This window comes from Oryctolagus cuniculus, chromosome 12 (assembly GCF_051225735.1).
Source record: "Oryctolagus cuniculus isolate XC-2025 breed Fujian yellow rabbit chromosome 12, ASM5122573v1, whole genome shotgun sequence".
Taxonomy (NCBI): domain Eukaryota; kingdom Metazoa; phylum Chordata; class Mammalia; order Lagomorpha; family Leporidae; genus Oryctolagus; species Oryctolagus cuniculus.
The window spans coordinates 73108474-73127947 of record NC_142878.1 but is presented as its reverse complement, the minus strand read 5'-3'; the positions used below and the strand labels follow the sequence as shown (position 1 = coordinate 73127947).

Genomic DNA, 19474 nt, shown 5'->3' with positions numbered 1-19474 from the left:
TAGCAGGAGGCTGAGATTGGAAGCAGAGTCAGGACTTGGACTCAGGCACTCAGATATGAGATGCAGGCATCCCAAATAGTGTCTTAACTGCTCTGCCAGATACCTGCCTCTAAATTTGTCTATTAAAAAATTTTCAATATGCATATTACATTTTATTTATTTATTTGAGAGGTAAAGTGGCATAGAGAGAGAGAGAGGAGGGAGGGAGGGAGGGAGGGAGGGAAAGTGAGAGGTCGAGAGGGCAAGGTGGGGGGGGAGAGAATGAATGTATGAATGTTGTTTTATTTTCAAAATGCCTGTAATAGCCAGAGCTGGTCCAGGCTGAAGCCAGGAGTCGGGAACTCCACTAGGGTCTCCTACATGGGTGGCGGAAACTCAAGTACTTGAACTGTCATCTGCTGCCTGCCAGGTGCACGAGTAGGAGCAAAGGCAGGACTTAATCCCAGGCACTGAGGTATGGGATACAGGAGTCCCACGCATTGGCTCAATCCACTGCACCAAACACCTGCCCTCATATTTAACAATTTAGTACAGGATGAGAACTCCCCATAATTAACTGAGGACTCATTTTATTTAAATTACTTCTAGAATCAAAAGGTTTATAATTGAATTTTACCATTCTATTAAGAAATTACAAGTAGTATCTGTGTACAGTGGGAGCAATTGATTAATTATGTGATCCTTTCTGGTGGCATGAAAATAAATTATGTTCAACAAATTGAAGAAATGATAGACATGTGCTTTGAGCACCAGCTTTAGTATGTCATTCCCAGCTTCTCCTCCTCATATATTTAAAGGAATTATTTAGCAAAAGTGACTGCGTGAGGGGAGCTGGCTTTCGGGTGAAACTCAGATCAGGAAGTGTGAGATTAGATGGGTGCTGAGGGCCCCATGAGGTTAAGGAGAAAACTCTCTCTGCTGGGTGGTGATGAAAAGCTCAAAGGAACCATTAGTCTTATTGACAAAGTTTGGTTATTTTACAAGGAGAATGCATGAATTTATTGCCTGATTAAATTAAAATTTTAATCCAGAGATAAAGGACTCAGATAATCATTCCCCCAAGAACAATAAAATAATAAGCAGGAGGCTGCATATGATACCTTGGTCACTTTTCTCCTGGCCCAGAGTAGGCAGACACAAAATCCCTGTCACGTGAATAAGCCAGGAGGTATTGCAGCAGGGCTGTGAACGTATGAGCTGTAGAGTCAGCCCACAAGGCGAACCCTTATACTTCTCCCTGTCCTGGGAAGTCTTAACCTACACAATGGTTTCTGACTGTAAAACGGGAACAAGAATAGTACCCATCTCATAAGAAAGATGTAAAGCTTCTGGATGGCCTAGTCCAAACTACTCTTAAATGTTGTTTGTTCCATGTAGCAGTGTTCAAGTAACACTGTTAATTGGCAGTGTTTTTCCCTAGTGGCTCATAAAATAGTGCTGCAGCTTTCAGTTGAAGGCATCCAAGACTGGATGGAACATAGTATTTGAGGCTCTGAGCTAACAGTTACCCTACACCTACAATTCCAAGTCAGTACTGCATGGGAAACCAGTCATCAAAATATCTATATAAATACCACTCCATTACTGTCCTCTGGCCTTCTCTGGTGCTCTGTGCACAGTTGGTTATATATTACATATGGGCTCTGGATATTACATGGTCAAAATACAACCAGCATTAGAAAATATGGCATTCTATTCAGTGCCACAGCCCATTCATCATCAAAACTGTTTGTAGTTCTTGGTTAATCTGTTATCTGTTCTATATCAAGTAGAGGAACCTTGTGTAGTTGGGAGAAACCCAAATGGTATCATATGCTCTGAAATTAGATCTGTTCCCATGGGCACAGAGCTAAATCCCCTGAAGTATTAGTTATCTGATAAGCTGCACTACAGAAAGAGAACATTTGAAAACTTAAGCTGAGATTTAACTCCTTCAGGGTAGGTCTATTTCTCTGAGAATCCTCTTTATTTTTACCTGTGGTTCCTGAAGTATAAATGTACAAGGCAGGAGTGGAAAAAGTCACTTCAGACCTCCATGACTCTGGGGTGGGTTCAGTTGACATTTCATCCACTTTGTCCTGGAAAGAGCCAATCCCGTCTGTGTTAGACGTTCTGCTCATATAATAGATGGACACGTTATCTTTCTTCAGGCTTGGCAGCACCTCTTCAACAGCTTCTTGTAGTTCTTAATTTAACAAAAATAATAAAAAATCCAAACCAATTAAATTAGTCCATAAGTTTCTCTTAGCACAATCAGCTTCATAGTCATTTTGTTTTCAGCACAATTTTTTTTTTTTGCAAAAATGTGTGGATGTGGCAAGTAATGTTTATAGCTACATTTTTTAAACATAGGATTTTCTGCATTTGGAAAAATCAGAAGATTTCAATAGTTGAGGCAAGTCTGGGTTTTGATGGCTTTCTAAGCATAGCAGGTGCTCTTGTGGCAAGTACAAACAGTAGACATGAGAGTAAAAGCCAAAAAATACAGATGCGTAAAGGCATACATCTGACAGCACACCATAAATGAAAAAAAAAAAAAAAAGGGAGAAGAGAAATGGAAGAAAAGGAGGCATGCCAACTGGCAAAAATGGTCAAAACCAGCTCCATGGAACAATTATTTTTAAATATATCAGTAACAAGTAGTTCTACAGGAAGGTGTAGCTGATCTGAGAAATAAGCTCTAAATTTCATAAGCATATTCTGTGATCTGAGAAAAAAAGAGGACTGATTAATTTAGAGTTTTTCAAACTGTGGGTTATAATAGTACATTTTTCAAATAAGTTTTAATGTTCCTTTTTTTCTTGTTTATTTGAAAGACAGAGCAACAGAAAGAGAGAGAGAGAGAGAGAGAGAGAGAGAAATCGAGAGAGAGATGAAAAAAATGCCCACAACAGCTAGGGCTGGGCCAAGACAAAGCCAGGAGCCTGGAAGTTAATCTGGGTCTACCATGTGGGTTGCAGGTACCCAAGTACTTGAGGCATCATTTGCTGCCTCCCCGGGTCCACGCTTGCAGCAGGAAGCTGGATTCTAACGTGGAGTTGCTTCTTGAATAAATAAATACATTAATAAAAGTCTTTTAGTGGCTGCTCATCCCCTACCTAGAATCCACCCTCCTATTTTGTGATGTCCTAAGGTCACTCATAGTCTCCCCTGGGGCAGCTTTTCTGGTGTCGCTTCTTATATCTACCTCTTGCTCCCTTTCCTCTATCCACAATGATCTACAAAAAGCCCATGAGGGTACTCAGATACTCACATCTCATTTCTTTTGTCCAGGTTGTTCATCTACTTGGCGTGCCCTCCCACCCCTGGCATCTGTAAGACTCCTGCTCACCCTTCAAGACTCAGACTGGGTGACATGTCTGTCACTGCTTCCCCACCTCCCTCAAGTTGACTGCTTCCTTAACTGGCTTCCACAGGACTTGCACATACTTCTAATAGAGTATGTAGTACACAGTGAGACATGGTTCAATTCTCCTCTTCTGTTAGACAGTGAGATCTTAATTGAGTCATAACTGAATCATCTTTGGATCCTTAACATTATATGGGTGTTCAATAAATGATGATTGAAAGAATCTGCACAATGGGGCTGGCGCTGTGGTGCAGCGGGTTAATGTCCTGGCCTGATGTGCCGGCATCCCATATGGGCGCCAGTTCGAGGCCCGGCTGCTCCACTTCCTGATCCAGCTCTCTGCTATGGCCTGGGAAAGCAGTGGTTGCACCCATGGGGGAGACCCGGAGGAAGCTCCTGGCTCATGGCTTCAGATCAGCACAGCTCCAGCTGTTGTGGCCAATTGGGGAGTGAACCATCAGATTGGGGACCTCTCTTTCTCTCTCTCTCTCTTTCTCTCCCTCTCCCTCTCCTCTCTCTGTGTAACTTTTTCAAATAAATAAATAAATCTTTAAAAAAAGAATCTGCATAAAGCATTGTATTAGTGTTTGGTGGACACAAAATAAACTGCAGACAATTAGTTAAAGAATTCAGATCTTACAATTCTGTGCATTGATCAACCTCTAATAAAATATAATATGAAATAATTTCTGTGATACAGGTAGACCTTACATACAAGTAAGTACCTGCATGGATAAATTACAAAACAACTATTACTGCTACTTGAAGAATTAATAAATTTTCCTTTCTTCCATCCCTTCTTACAGTCTCTTTCCCTCTCCCTCTTTTCCTTCCTTCTTCCCTCTCTCTCTCCCATCTGATACTGAACTATATAATCAAATACATTGCTCAGAAATTACCTGGATTCATCATTTTAAAAAATATTTGAAAGGCAGAACAACAAAAGAGAGAGAGGGATAGAGAGGGGAAGAGGGAAAGAGAGAGGCCTTCTATTCACTGGTTCACCCCCAGATGTCCCCAACAGCCAGGCTGAAGTCAGGAGCCCAGGTCTCCCAAATGGGTGCAGAGACTCAAGCAATTGAATCATTGCCTGATGCCTCCCAGGGGTGCATTAGCAGGAAGCTGGATAGGAAGTGGAGGAAGGACTGGATCCTAGGAGCTCCAATATGGGATATGGGTGTCCCAAGTGGCTGCTCAATCCATTGTGCCACAATGCCCACCCTGGATTCATTCTTATTCCCTTCTACCCACCATTTATTCAACATCTATTTAAAGACTGCTCCCTAGTTGTCACACACTGGGTACAAGAGTAGAGAGGAAACAAGGAATCGATGAAAATAAAGTGCAGTAGGTGTCATGACGAGGGAAGGAATAAGTACTTAGGGAGCACTCGGGGGTGGGCAGCTCTGAGACCTGAGGGGGGAGCGGGAGTCAGCAAGAGGAGGAGCAGCTGAGATGGGCGGAGCCTGTTTCTGCAGAGGGACCAGCGCTCGCAAAGGCTCAGCGGCAAGCAGCACCGTGCCAAACTAACAAAAAGCATCTAGAGTTGATTGGAACGTGGAGTGGGAGGGGAACAAGGCGTGGAGCGGAGGCGGTGACTGTTAGGGCTCAGGTCTGTGAGGCTCTGCTGAAGGTGAGCAAATGGACGGGAGGGGACAAAGCCAGAGGCAGGGAGAGCAGAGGGGCGTGGAGCTTATCTGCACTGGGGTCTCAGCGGTGGGTGGAGAGAAGCAGACGTAGAGACGTTTGAGAGGTAGGAGAAATAGCACTTGGGAACAACCCGAATAAGCAGACAATGATGAGTCAAAGGGGCTCTACATTGTTTTCATAAGCTTTTTAAAAGGAAAAATGTACTCAGGACTACTTATGTTCTTCCGACTTACAAGAGTATAGTAAAAATAAAAGGAAATGTAATTAGGCAGATGTCATGCCTCATCACGGATCAAGCAGCTCAGCACCCTGCATCTGCCACTCCACTCAGGTTCCCAGCTGGCCCTCAGCAGGTATCAACAGAAGTCAGCTGTTGGTGTAGAATTTATTATTTGGGCATTGACTTGAGATTCTGTTGACTTGTCAACTCTCTTATATATAAGGATATACCATGCCAGGTTGTCTTCCCTTATGTAAAAGGTGTTGATATAAAAAACTGAAATCTGGAAGGAAATTCTGGATGTGAACATTGCCTGCCAACTACCCAGTTGATCTATAATCCTTTTTCTTCATTCTTTTACAGATATGGTTAGGAGTACATCTTCTCTCCTTCACACATGATTTCTGGGTGCATGTAGTTCTAATTGTAAAGTATGCCCATCTGACTGGCAGCCAAACAGGACACATAAGCTCAAATAATTCTGCTTGTAGCAGACTGAGTTCCCCAGGACCCTAACACAGAGATTTGCATGCACCAAGGATCTTGGGAGGAGAACCTGTGAGACTGCAAAGGAAGCAGACTGGATAGAGGGAGACACGGAACTGTGAGGCAGTCAAGCAGTGCCCTCCTTCAGCTGGTCCTCTGATGCTGGGAATGGTCCTTTAGATTGTCCCAAATTAAGGGAGATAGGCTGTGCCTTTATGTCCACCCATCAGTCAGTCAATACACTCAGGCTTGGGGTAGTAGTGCTAGGCCTTGGGCAAAGCAGCTCTCTTCCACCAAGGAGAGGTCTCGGTGGAGAGCTCCTGGCCGCTGAGGGATGAGTGGCTCAGTCTGAAAATGGGGATATGGGCGGTGCCCATGGCATTGACTACACCTGCCATCTTTACTCAAAACAAAGCTTAACATTTTGTTTGATTGTATAATAACTTTACATGTGATTTCTATAACAACCTTGTGACGTCTATCCCAGTAACCTTGTTTCCACAAAGGAGGACAGAGGCTGTGCGTGGAAGGCCACATACAAAATGGAAAGTTACACTGGGCTCCTGGGATTCCTCCTTCCCTGCACTGACCACTCAGGTTCAAGGTTTAGTAAAAAGTCTTACTTTCTGGAAGAGGCTGTCCTTGACCTCCTGTTTGTACTTGTTAAATAAATCATGGGCATTTGCCTTTTTTTTTTTTTTAACAGGCAGAGTGGACAGTGAGAGAGAGAGACAGAGAGAAAGGTCTTCCTTTGCCGTTGGTTCACCCTCCAATGGCCGCCGCGGCTGGCGCGCTGCGGCCGGTGCACCGCGCTGATCCGATGGCAGGAGCCAGGTGCTTCTCCTGGTCTCCCATGGGGTGCAGGGCCCAAGCACTTGGGCCATCCTCCACTGCACTCCCGGGCCACAGCAGAGAGCTGGCCTGGAAGAGGGGCAACCGGGACAGGATCCGATGCCCCGACTGGGACTAGAACCCGGTGTGACGGCGCCGCTAGGCGGAGGATTAGCCTATTGAGCCGCGGTGCCAGCCGGGCATTTACCTTTTAAGAGTAACATGGCCAATCTCTTGTTCATCTTCTTAATGAAGAGCATAACCTCAAGCTTTATTAAACTCTTGGGTGTGAGAAATAGTATTCAGAAAAAGTTTCCTGAAGTGTATGGAGCAAATTCACCAGTTTCTCATTCATCTAGGTTTATGTATTTATTTATTACTTAATTTATTTGAAGGGCAGAGATAGATAATTTGATTGACTGATTTTTCATGTAGTGGTTTACTTCCCAAATGCCAGCAATAACCTGGTCTGGACTAGAGTGAAGTTAGGAGCCAGGAACTCCACCTAGGCCTCCCCCATGGGTGGTAAGAACTCCAGTAGTTTGTCATCACCTGCTGCCTCCTAGCGTGTGCACTGGCAGGAAGCTGGGATTACAAGCACAGGTGACACCGGGACTCAGGCACTCTGATATGGGATGCAGATATTCCAAGTGGCGTCTTCACCACCATGCCAAACACCCACCCCTCATCCAAAAGAGATCTTCAGAAAAAGCAGTATACATCTGGGTGATGAAAATTGAGTGATTACCATCCCCTTCCCCAGCACTTTACAGTCTGTCTTGTTCAAAAGCAAATAAAAATATCAAGGTAGCATCCTAAGTGGCCACCCCCCACTTTTTGAGGAAAAAAATGTCTAAATAGACAGGCTCATTCCTGGAAAGCAGGGAGGGAGGGTGGAGAATGAGCTGAATCCATCTATGTGGTGTTGAGCTGCTACTGACTAACCCTGCAGTCTTCCCATAGGAAAAAACATCCAATCAGATAGTTTCCTTTCCTACCAGACTGTCTCATAACTAAAACAACACACCCCAGAAGTGTTTACTCACAAGGTAAGATGTAAACAGGAGGCAGAAATAGCAAAGGAGTGCTGATCATAGTTTCAGGATGAATGGGAAATGGAAGGTGAACAAGACAGGACAGAAGATTGGTCATGTCCTCATTCAGAAAAGCCCCTTAGAGGCTGCTGGTGGGGATCAGGGCTTAAGCTGCTGCCTGTGATGTTGGCATCTCATAGAGCGCCGGTTGGAGACCTGGCTGCCCTGCTTCTGATCTGGCTCCCTGGGAAAGCAGTAGAAGGTGGCCCAAGTACTTGGGCCCCTGTCACCCCTGTGGGAGACCAGGATGGAGCTCCAAGTTCCTGGCTTCAGCCTGGCCCAGCCCTGGCCATTGTGGTTATATTGGGAGTGAACCAGTGATGTAAGATCTCTCTCTCTTTAAAATAAATAAATAAATAAATAAATAAAAAAGAAATTTAGGGAAAGAATAAGCATATTTAAAAAAGTGCTGTTGAGACCAGCGCCGCGGCTCACTAGGCTAATCCTCCACCTTGCGGTGCCGGCACACTGGGTCTAGGTCCTCTTCCAGGCCAGCTCTCTGCTATGGCCAGGGAGTGCAGTGGAGGATGGCCCAAGTGCTTGGGCCCTGCACCCCATGGGAGACCAGGATAAGTACCTGGCTCCTGCCATTGGATCAGCGCGGTGCACCGGCCACAGCACGCCAGCCGTGGCGGCCATTGGAGGGTGAACCAACGGCAAAGGAAGACCTTTCTCTCTGTCTCTCTCTCTCACTGTCCACTCTGCCTGTCAAAAAAAAAAAAAAAAAAAAAAAAGGTGCTATTGAAACACACACTTGTGCCAATACAGCACCTAGAGAAAATTTGAAAATAGTTCTTAAAATGTCATTTGTAACTGTGATTTCGCATCTTTACCATTGGCAGTTTGGAATGATGGTACTTAACAACCTATAGTCTATATAGCAAGAATGTGTATTAGAACACCTTTCAAATAGAGACACACAACTGCCTTTCCTCCCCACACAAAACAAATCACCCTGAGGTCAGAAAAATGTTTAATGCAGGTTAAATTCCAACAGGAGTTAAGTGAAAATTTAACAGAGAACCACATTACACAATAGGGAAAGATACATTCTAGTCACGTCATTAAACAATTCACTTGATATTATTTTTCATTTCCCTCAATGAAAGTTCCTGCTTTCTCAATAGCCTTGGAATCAAGGGAAATTTCTTAGCATAAGGTTATGAGGTCATAGCCAGTCCGATTAATTGTTATTTGACAGCTGTTAGCAACCATGTCCCCTGTCTACCAAGGAGCTGCTTTCCTGTTTCTTAGAGAGGGTGGGGTGGTGCTGTCACATACCAGCTCCTTACACCCACAAAGGATAATCTGAACTCTATCCGGGTTTAATAACTTTAACAGCTGATTCAGGGTTTATTTTGCTTTCACTTCTGTACCCCCTTGTTTCTGATGAGGCTGGGCAGCTTTTCCACATATGCTAGCTCAGTGCTAGTCTGTTGCTGAATGAGGCTGCAACCACCCTGCTTGCAACTTTCGGTGATGAGCAGGGAAAGAAGAAAAACCTTAGAGAACATCTTAAAGCCAGAACTCTCAGGCAGACGCTGAGCCAGTGGCTGGGACTCACAGCCCCTGAGTGTCTTACTCACTCGGTGTCCAGGCATCTCTCTGTCCGTGTAGAGTCCTCCACTCTCCTACTCACAAATCCTTCTCAGTGTGGTCCCAGCCCATCATGTGCTTATCACCTGCTCCTTTTCTTCACGGAGACCCAGAGAGAACACCTGTTTCCTACAGTTCACTGTCAACAGGGCTGGGCATGGCAACTGGTCAGGAGGAGCTTTGGGAAGTAAACAAATCTGTGGTAGCATGAGGCTGCACCTAGGGAGCTTAAGTTGAAATGGATTTTCTGACATCAGGATACCCAAGGGAACTTCAAAAACTGTATGGAAAAATGGAATTAAAAGATAATATGCAGGGCCAGGCTGTGGCATAGTGGGTAAAGCCGCCACCTGCAGTGCCAGCATTCCCATATGGGCACCGGTTTGAGTCCTGGCTGCTCCACTTCCAATCCAGCTCTCTGCTATGGGCTGGAAAAGCAGTAGAAGATGGCTCAAGTGCTTGGGCCCCTGTACCCATGTGGGAGACCCAGAAGAGCCTCCCGGCTCCTGGCTTCGGATTGGCCCAGCTCTGGCTGTTGTGGCTATTTGGGGAGTGAACCTCTCTCTCTCTGCCTCTCTGTAACTCTGCCTTTCAAATAAATACATCTTTTAAAAAAAGATAATATGCTTATCTTGGTGCAAAAAATTTGAAATCCATGTATTTTTTTGGATAACTTGCATTTTTCCATGAACTTCTTGAAGAGACTTCCTCCTTCAGTTTGTTAGATCATTTTTCATGCCCTCACGCTGATCTGAAGGCAGGAGCCAGGTGCTTATCCTGGTCTCCCATGGGGTGCAGGGCCCAAGTACTTGGGCCATCCTCCACTGCACTCCCTGGCCACAGCAGAGAGCTGGCCTGGAAGAGGGGCAACCGGGACAGAATCTGGCGCCCCGACAGGGACTAGAACCCGGTGTGCTGGCGCCACAGGCGGAGGATTAGCCTATTGAGCCGTGGTGCTGGCCCCCACCCAGTGATTCTTAAATTTCAGGGAAGAAAACCCATTACAATCAACCAGAATATTGGAACTCAGTTGGATAAATGTTTATTGAGTGTCCACTGTGTGCCAGGCATTAGTACGGTATTATTTGAAGATATAGGAGAGGATTCTATGCCTTTGACACAACCAGTGCATTAAAGCAACCCATCTACATTACTCCTTGGGCAGGGCAGCCCAAGACGGTGAGAAGAGTGGAGTCAGATTATCCCCATGCCTGATTCTCGACTATAGTTGGCATTAGAAAATTATCTTCTTAGGGCAAGTGTTTGGTGAAGCGGTTGGGATGCCACTTGGGCCACCCACATTCCATATTGGAATGTTTACTTCAAGTCCTGGCTCTGTTTTTGACTCATTTCCTGCTTTTATGCACTTTGGGAGGCAGCAGGTGATGCCTCAAGTACTTGGTGCCTTCCACTCACTGGGAGACCCAGATCGGGTTTTAGGCTCCCATCTTGGGCCTGGCCGGTTTCTGGCTGTTGAAGATATTTGGGGAATGAACCAGTGGATAGAAGACCTCTATTTCCCTTTCTTTCCTTATCTCTCAAATAAAATAAAAATATCTATATTTTAAATTGCCACCTTCCATGGAAGTGTAGAAGCTGCTGCTAGCTATCCCTTAGATTCTCCGAGTCCTTATTTTCTTGACATTGGAGTCCCTTCAGTAATCAGTTTTAGAAAATGACCGTTACTGGGGTGGGTGCTGTGACACTGCTTCCAACACTGGCGTCCTATATCGGTGTGCTGGTTTGAGTTCCAGCTACTCTTCTGATCCAGCTTCCTGCTAATACACCTGGGAGACAGTGGATGATGACTCAAGTAGTTGAATTTGTGCCACTCACGAGGCAGAGACCTGGATGTAATTTCTGGCTCCTGGCTTCAGCCTGACCCAGCCCTGGCTATTGTGGTCACTTGTGGAGTCAAACAACAGATGGAAGATCCCTCTGTCTCAGTCACTCTGCCTTTCAAATAAATAAACTTAAAAATTTTTTTTTAAAAAAGTGATCCTAGTTTAAGTCCAGCCCGTTATTTTAATTTAGTAAAACTCTTTAATGAAGCATCTCACTGTGTTATGGTCAAAATTGCCTCTGGTCCTGCTTTGTCATGAGCATCTCTCCCCACCGCACTTGTCCAGTTCCGATGTCTGTATCTCCAAGAAGCCTACTTTAGTTCTCTGCTCATTTTCCCCACAGCACTTTGTTGCATGCTTATCACCCTCTCCTGGGCATCACAAGGATTTCTGTATGTGGTTTAGTTCTTGCACTGGACTGTCAGATCCTTCAACTAATTCATCTTCTTAGCTCCCCATCCCACCATGGCAACGAGCTTTTACCTTTAAATGTTCCTTGATTTGGAAGTTAAGTTGTTGTACCATCTGCTTTTCTCAACCTAACCTTGCAAGTCTGTATGCCAACTGGAATAGGTATTTGGCCTAGTGGTTAAGACACCCACATTCCATATCAGAGAATCTGGATTTGATATCCACCTCTGGCTCCTGACTCCAGTTTCCCACTAATGCAGACCTCAGAAGGCAGTGGTGAGGGGCGAGGCCTCAAGTGATCAGGTTCCTGCCACTGGATTGAATTCTGGCTCCTGGCTTTGGCCGGTTCAACCCTGGATGTTATTGGCATTTGCGTAGTGATCTCCTTCTTCTCCCCTACCCCAATCCTATCCTTCTCAAATTAATAAATTTAAAAATTAAAAAAGTTTTTATGGCAAGAATTATTTTTGATACTAACACTAGTTTTTATAAATGGCATTCTCCTATTTATAAGTTTTGGAAGTCTATCATATCTTTTGAAAGAGACCCAATTTTGTTTTTTTGCAGCCTTGCAAACCCAGGCCAAAATATGTTATAAAACGTTCCAGATTACCTAGTCTGGTACAGTTTTGTAGTGGAGCTCCTTTAGCTGTTACTGAAGTCTGCACAAGAGAAGTAGCTAGCTGTGGAGCCTCACGTGGTCATGCTGAGCCAGGCAGTGTAGTCCTGCTCAGTGAGCAGACGAAGGGATGCTCAGGGTTTTTGTGTTATCTTCTCAGGAGAAGAGCTAGTTAGTGAAGATTTTTTTAAAAAAGATGTATTTATTGGAAAGGCAGAACAACAGACAGAGAGGAAGGGAGGGAGGGAAAAAGGCATAGAGAGGGGAGAGAGGAGGGGAGAGAGAGAGGAGGGGGGAGAGGAGAGAGAGGGAGAGGGGGTGGGGCGGGGGGAGGGGAGAGAGAGAGTGAATGAATGAATCTTCCATCTCCCTAAACTGCAACAGCCAGGTCTGTGCCAGGCCAAAGGAACTCCATCAAGAGAGGTCTCCCACGTGGACCTCTCTGCCTTCCCAGGTGCATTAGCAGGAAGCTGGATTGGAAGCAGAGTAGCTAGGACTTGAACTGGTGCTCTGATATGAGATGCCAAGAGCGCAAGCTGTAGCTTAACCTGCTGTGCCACAACACCTGGCCCCTAGTGATGATCTTACTGTTAGCAAACATGGAAACAGAAAACTTACAACTTCAGGCCTCCTTTGGATGTTTTCACAAAATATTCCCTATTGTGTGATATTAAATATATATTTCTATTTTACTCATAGTGTGTTTGGAAGTTCCATGAAAAATCACTGGCCCAGGGAAGTTGGCTTCTATGAATTATAACACTGATACAAGTTCAAACAGTCGAAGACAATTTGTCCATGGGATTAGTAAGATCATACGCTGCCATGAAGAAGGCTCTGGAAATGTACAACCAGAGAACATCACATTCTCTGAGAGATGAGTACTTCTGCTTGATTCAGGAAAGTGTGTGTGAGCCTTGATTTTCTGTAAGTATAGTACACTTGGAAGGGATAATTGGGTACTGAAATTCTGACAGGATTGGGCCCTGGAAAGCCTTATGAAGAGTCCTCAAAACTTAGGACAACAGGATCAATCCTCATGATAAATGCCACCGTGCTGGTCATTTCCATACACTCCAGAATTTGACAGACAGCTGGAGCTCAAGAGCTCTTGTAAACCCTGTGGCTGGAATGCACAGTATGGAGTCAAACTGACTTTTATGTACTAGATTTGGACAATGTGATAAAACTAAGAAGTACCCTGGAGGTGAGAAAAAACTGGAATGTGTCCCTGGCTCTCTGTTGCAACTGCCCAAACTACCTTGGGCAATTCATATCACCCTGAGCCCTTGTTCAGCTGTAAAGCAAGTGGAAACAAGACTGCTTCTCAAGGCCTAGTCCTTCAAAATCAACTTGGGGTGGGTGGGACTGTTATAAAAATACACATGCCCACCCTCCCTGCCCCAGTCCCTTTTGAGCAATGGGGCTCAGAAATCTGCTGTTTATACTAAATCTCTCAGGTGATTCTCATGCTCATTGAAGTTTCATTTCCAAACCTTTCTTGAAGTTTAACACGCTTACTAAAGGGAGAGGATTATAGCATTAGAATAACTCTAAGATCCCTCTCAACAGCAAAGAATTTTAAGAAACTGCCCATTCAACACATTTCCATGTGGACACATCCACTAAATGTGCAACTTTGGACTCTGTGTTGCTTCCTTTGTAGGAACTGCCTCAGGTCAGAGAGCACAGTGTACAAAGGTCTCAGGGATTTGAAGAACGGAATGTTTTTTCAAAAGTGGAACCTCTCTCAAAGGTTAGTTTGCACAGTTGTGTCCACACAGGACACGTCTACAAAATGTGCAGCTTTGGACTCTGTTACTGTTTTGCAGTAAACTTTTTAGATCAGAGTGTAATTCTGCATATCATGCAAAAGTATCTCAGTGATTTGGAAAAACTTAATGATTTTCAAACAGGTGGCCTTTTTTAAAGGTCATTTCACTGCCAGAGTTTAACTTAGGTCCCTGGGAAATTCTGGTTCAACTGTGATCTGCATGTCATTATACGCTTCATATAAATGCAATGCTATCCGGCAGAGGATGGTTGGCTGGGGAAGCAGGTACAGGCTGAGTGTTTCAAAACCCCAAATCCCAAATCCCAGATGCTCCAAAATCTGAAACTTTTTTGAGCACTAGCCTAACACACCATGAAACTTTGACTTGGTTTAAATTTGTGCAAAATTATTTAAAATATTGTATAGAAATACCTTTAGGTTATTTGCATAAGATGTATATAAAACCAATGAACTGTGTGTTTAGACTTGGGTCTCATCCCCAAGATATCTTATTATGTTTATGCAAATATTCCAAAATCTGAAATCATAAACACTTTCAGTCCAAAACATTTCATATATGCTCTCTTCAACCTGTATCTGGTTGTAGTTGTGTCTCTTATAATAGAACCAAACCCAATGATAGTGATTTAATCCACAGCTTCTTTGTCAATTAAACTCCAAACCACATGAAAGTCCTCCTAGGGGACCTGAAATACTAAGGAGGTGATAACATCTAGGTGCTTCTATGGTACAAAGATCATTGTGTTAATTTATTTCCTTTAAGTAAGATGGTAGAGCAATAGGCTTGAGAGAGCCTTTCAGTTACTAAGTAGTGGAGTTGCCTCTTTTCATAGGCAACTAGAAATTGTAGGGAAATTTCTTCAAAGTTCAATGCTCTCCAAATTATTTGGCTGTCTTTAAAATCATCCCCTGCTTTTAAACATTTATTCTAAACCTACATTTTTTGAGATTGTTTAGCCTATGCTGCATGAAACAGGTGTGTGAACTTCAGATTCCCATAAGTCAATCGACATTTCATCTTTCTGGTTGAAAGATGAAACCAGAAAGTGGCTTAGCTTGCCTCAGTCTCCCTCGCTATGAAATAAAGATAAGATGGTTGGGCAGGTGGGTGCTTCATGCCTTCTATATCTAACACTTAACATTCAATGTAGAAGAAGACAGCATGATGCAGGAAAGAGAATGGGCTTTGAAGATGGACAGACCTAGGCTGAAATTTTAAGCCTCAGTTTCCTCAACTGCATAAAAGGAGGTGATGTAATAATATGTTATTTCCAAGGGTAATAAATGCATCCATCATAACAGTTGGCACAGACAGGCATTTCAGGAAGGTGGGGCTTCGTGGCTTCCCATGGCCCTAGCCTGTCACCCATGTCCTTTGGCCACACCTAGTTAGTTCTCTTACTGACTGAAAGAAGCAACCCCTGGTCTTCATTCTACAGTGGAGTCAAGTTCTCTGGGAGGTGAAAACCATCAGCCCTGTGGGTAACAGCTCCTGTTACTTCCTAGCCTGTCACCACGTTAGCATGGAGTTGCCACTTCATGTCTGGTTGAAGTGTGGCAGGAGGTGGCTACAGAACTGAAGAGGTCACTATGGCTCCAGATGCAGTGGGGGACAACATGGGCACTGCATCCAACCACCAAAGACTTCTTAGGGGTCAGTGGGGTCACCTTCTTCCTACAGTGAGAAGCTGGGGATGCTCACGTCACTGGAGAGCTGGAAGCAGCCTTAAAGATCACCTCACCTCAGGATCAACTAACAACAGATGCTGGTGAGGATGTGGGGAAAAAGGGACACTAACCCACTGTTGGTGGGAATGCAAACTGGTATAGCTACTATGGAAATCAGCTTGGAGATTGCTCAGAAACCTGAATATAGCCCTATCATACAACACAGCCATCCCACTCCTTGGAATTTATCCAAAGGAAATTAAATTGCCAAATAAAAGAGCTGTCTGTACCTAAATGTTTATTGCAGCTCAATTCACAATAGTTAAGACATGGAATCAACCTAAATGCCCATCAACAGAAGACTGGATAAAGAAATTATGGGATATGTACTCTATAGAATACTATACAGCAGTAAAAAAAATGAAATCTGGTCATTTGCAACAAAATGGAGGAATCTGGAAAACATCATGCTGAGTGAAATAAGCCAGTCCCAAAGGGACAAATATCATATGTTCTCCCTGATCGGTGACAACTAACTGAGCACTTAAAAGGAAACCTGTTGAAGTGAAATGGACACTATGAGAAACAGTGACTTGATCAGCCCTTGTCCTGAATGTTGATGTACAATTTAATACTTTATCCTTTTTAGTATTATTTATTTATTTATTTATTTATTTTGACAGGCAGAGTGGATAGTGAGAGAGAGAGACTGAGAGAAAGGTCTTCCTTTTTGCCGTTGGTTCACCCTCCAATGGCTGCCGCGGCCTGCACGCCGCGCTGATCCGAAGGCAGGAGCCAGGTGCTTCTCCCGGTCTCCCATGGGGGGCAGGGCCCAAGTACTTGGGCCATCCTCCACTGCACTCCCTGGTCACAGCAGAGAGCTGACCTGGAAGAGGGGCAACCGGGACAGAATGCGGCTCCCCGACCGGGACTAGAACCCGGTGTGCCGGCGCCGCAAGGCGGAGGATTAGTCTAGTGAGCCGTGGCGCCAGCCCCTTTTTAGTATTTTTTTTATCTACTTAATACTATTGGTTGAACTCTTTAATTAACACACAATTATTCTTAGTTGTTTAAATTTAACTGAAAAGTGATCCCTGTTAAATATAAGAGTGGGAATAAGAGAGGGAGGAGATGTACATTTCGGCACATGCTCACTTGGACTTACCCCTAATGGTAGAGCTAGAAATGTGCCAGGGGATTCCAATTCCATCCCATCAAGGTGGCATGTACCAATGCCATCTACTTGTTAAAGTGATCAGTTTCAGTTCACAATTGATCAAAAAGATAGGATTAAGTGTCAAAGGGATCACATAAACAAGACTAGTGTCTGCAAATAATTGATAAAATTAAAAAGGAGAGAAGATTCCAACGTGGGAAGCAGGATACACAGCAGACTCATAGAATGGCAGATGTCCTAAACAGCACTCTGGCCTCAGAATCAGCTCTTAAGGCATTCACATCTGGCTAAAAAGCCCATGAGAGTTTCACAGGCATGGAAAGCCAAGACATTGTGGCAAAAAAAAAACAAAAACAAACAAAAACAAAAAAAAAAACAAAAAACACAACCCCCCCCAAAAACAAAAACAAAAACAAAAACAAAAAAACCTAAATGAAAGATCTCTGTGAGTGAGATCTCAGTACAGGCTATCAAAGAAGGAGGTACCTTTCTCTGAAGGAAGGAGAGAACTTCCACTGTGACTATGACCTTGTCTAAATAAGATCGGAGATGGTGAACTCAAGAGGCTTCCATAGTCTTGACAGCTCATGACAAGATCCTCGGGTGATTAGTGACGTCATAAATAAGAGTGTCAATTATTAAATCAACAATGGGAGTCACTGTGCACCTGCTCCCCATGTAGGACCTCTGCCCTTAATGTGTTGTACTATGAGAATTAATGGTAAAACTAGTACTCAAACAGTGCTCTATACTTTGTGTGTCTTTGTGGGTGCAGTATGTTGAAATCTTTACTTAGTATATACTAAGTTGATCTTCTGTATATAAAGATAATTGAAAATGAATCATGATGAAGAATGGGATAGGAGAGGAAGTGGGAGATGGGATGGTTGTGGGTGGGAGAGAAGTTATGGGGGGGGAAGCTGCTATAATTCAAAAGTTGTACTTTGGAAATCTATATTAAGTAAAAGTTGAAAAGAAAAAAAAATTGACCATTTTAGGAGGAAACCAAGGGATGGATCACACAGCCAATCAAGCAATGGAAGTGAGAGGTCTCTGGACCCACTGGAGCTCACACTCAAGACTGTCTGCATTTTAAGGAAGACATGCACAGGGTTAAGAACTTGGGCTTTGGAGGTAGATACCTTGGTTGGCCCTCCAGCCCTCCCGTTCTGTGACTTAGAGCAGGAAACTTCACCCACCTCGTGGGTTCATCTATGAAAGCCCCAGAATAATCTCTGCAGCGAGGACTGAAAGCAACACTGTGCGGATACACCGGGCCCTTGGTATCCAGGGATTCAAACAACTGCAGATCAAACTATTTGGGAAAAAATTGGGTCTATACTGAACATACATAAACTTTTTCTTTCCTCATTATTCCCTAAACAACACTGTATAACAATGATCTACATAGCATTTACATTTTGGTAGATGCTATATAAGCTATATATATATATATATATATATATATAGAGAGAGAGAGAGAGAGAGAGAGAGAGAGAGGATGTGTATAGGTCAGATGCCAAGTGCTACATCAGAACTTGAGCATCCGTGCATTTTGATATTACAGAGGGGATCCTAGAGCCAATTCCCTCGGAGACCGAGGGAGACTGTGGAGCTTAAGCCTGGCACACAAGTAACTTCACAACAGGTGGTTCTAAAGAGCATCCATTAGCGTGGCAAGGAACCTTCATGCCCTCCCTCCCTCTCTACAACCCCGCCTGCACAGCACTATAGCTGGCTTTCTTCAAGGCACAAATGAGCCCTCGTGCAGGCGGGTGGGCAGGGTCGGGGCGGGAAGGATCCTGGGGCTCACCTGGGGAGGCCAGCAGCACCTTCGCCCCGCAGCACTGGAAACAGTGCAACAGAGACTTCGCGCGGATGTTGTAGTTGAGGCACGCCATGGCACAGCCCAGCTTGATTAGCCCCAGCCATAGCCACACGTAGGCCGGCTCATTGCCCATAAAGATCGCCACGCAGTCTCCCTGGCGCAGGCCCAGGTGATCATGCAGCGCCCGCGCCACCTGGTTGCTGCGCCGGTCCACCTGAGCGTAGGTGAACGTCTCGTCACCGAAGAGCACGAAAGGCTTGTGCGGGGTTTGGCGCACTCTCTCCTGGAAGGCCCACAGGATGGTGCGCACCGGCCGCCGCTGCTGGTAGCCGCGCACCCGCCGCACCAAGCCGGCCACCCGCAGGAAGTAGCGCATGTCCTGGAAGAAGTAGGGGCAGCAGAAGTTCAGCAGCAGCGGCAGGAGCAGCAGCCCCGCCAGAGCGGTGTAGATGGCGGGCAGCATGACGGTGGCGGGGCCCCCTGTCCCCGCGAGGGCAGAGGGCGCACTCCGGGCGTGCAGCGCGGCGGCGGGGCGGGCTCCGGCGGGCGGCTGGCAGGTTGCGCGCGGGCGCACAGCGGGGTTCGCGGCGGAGCTGAGGCGACAGTGGAGCTCCTCGGCGGCCGGCTCGCGGGAAGGTGGACTCGGGTGTGGGCAGCCGAGGGTTCCGGCCCGCTGAGCCCGCCCCCTCGTGGGGCGCAGCCACCTGCGCTCCCGGCCCGCCCCCAAGGTCCTCCTAGCACAGCGGGCGACTCTGCGCCTAGGGGTGGCGGGTGGGGGATGGGAGGGTCACCAGCAACGCTCCACCCGAGTCTGAAGGTCTTGGGGTCAGGTCTGGACTCCCCCGCGTGGTGACCGAGGCGCTTTACCTCTGGAAGCCGGTTTCCGTGTCAGCTGGTGGTGACAAG

At 45.3% G+C, this 19474-nt stretch overlaps 1 protein-coding gene across 1 annotated transcript in view; it reads right to left on the bottom strand.

The window, feature by feature from the left end:
* The window catches only part of SLC27A2 (solute carrier family 27 member 2), a 47698-nt gene extending 28492 nt beyond the window's left edge, over positions 1 to 19206 (bottom strand). The window contains exons 1-2 of the mRNA XM_002717806.6: positions 18554 to 19206; positions 1976 to 2185 (exon numbers count right to left, since the gene is read on the bottom strand). Coding sequence (XP_002717852.1) covers positions 1976 to 2185; positions 18554 to 19031 — 688 coding nt within the window. The 5' untranslated portion in view covers positions 19032 to 19206. The remainder of the gene's footprint in view (positions 1 to 1975; positions 2186 to 18553) is intronic.
* Between the last annotated feature and the right edge of the window lie 268 nt (positions 19207 to 19474).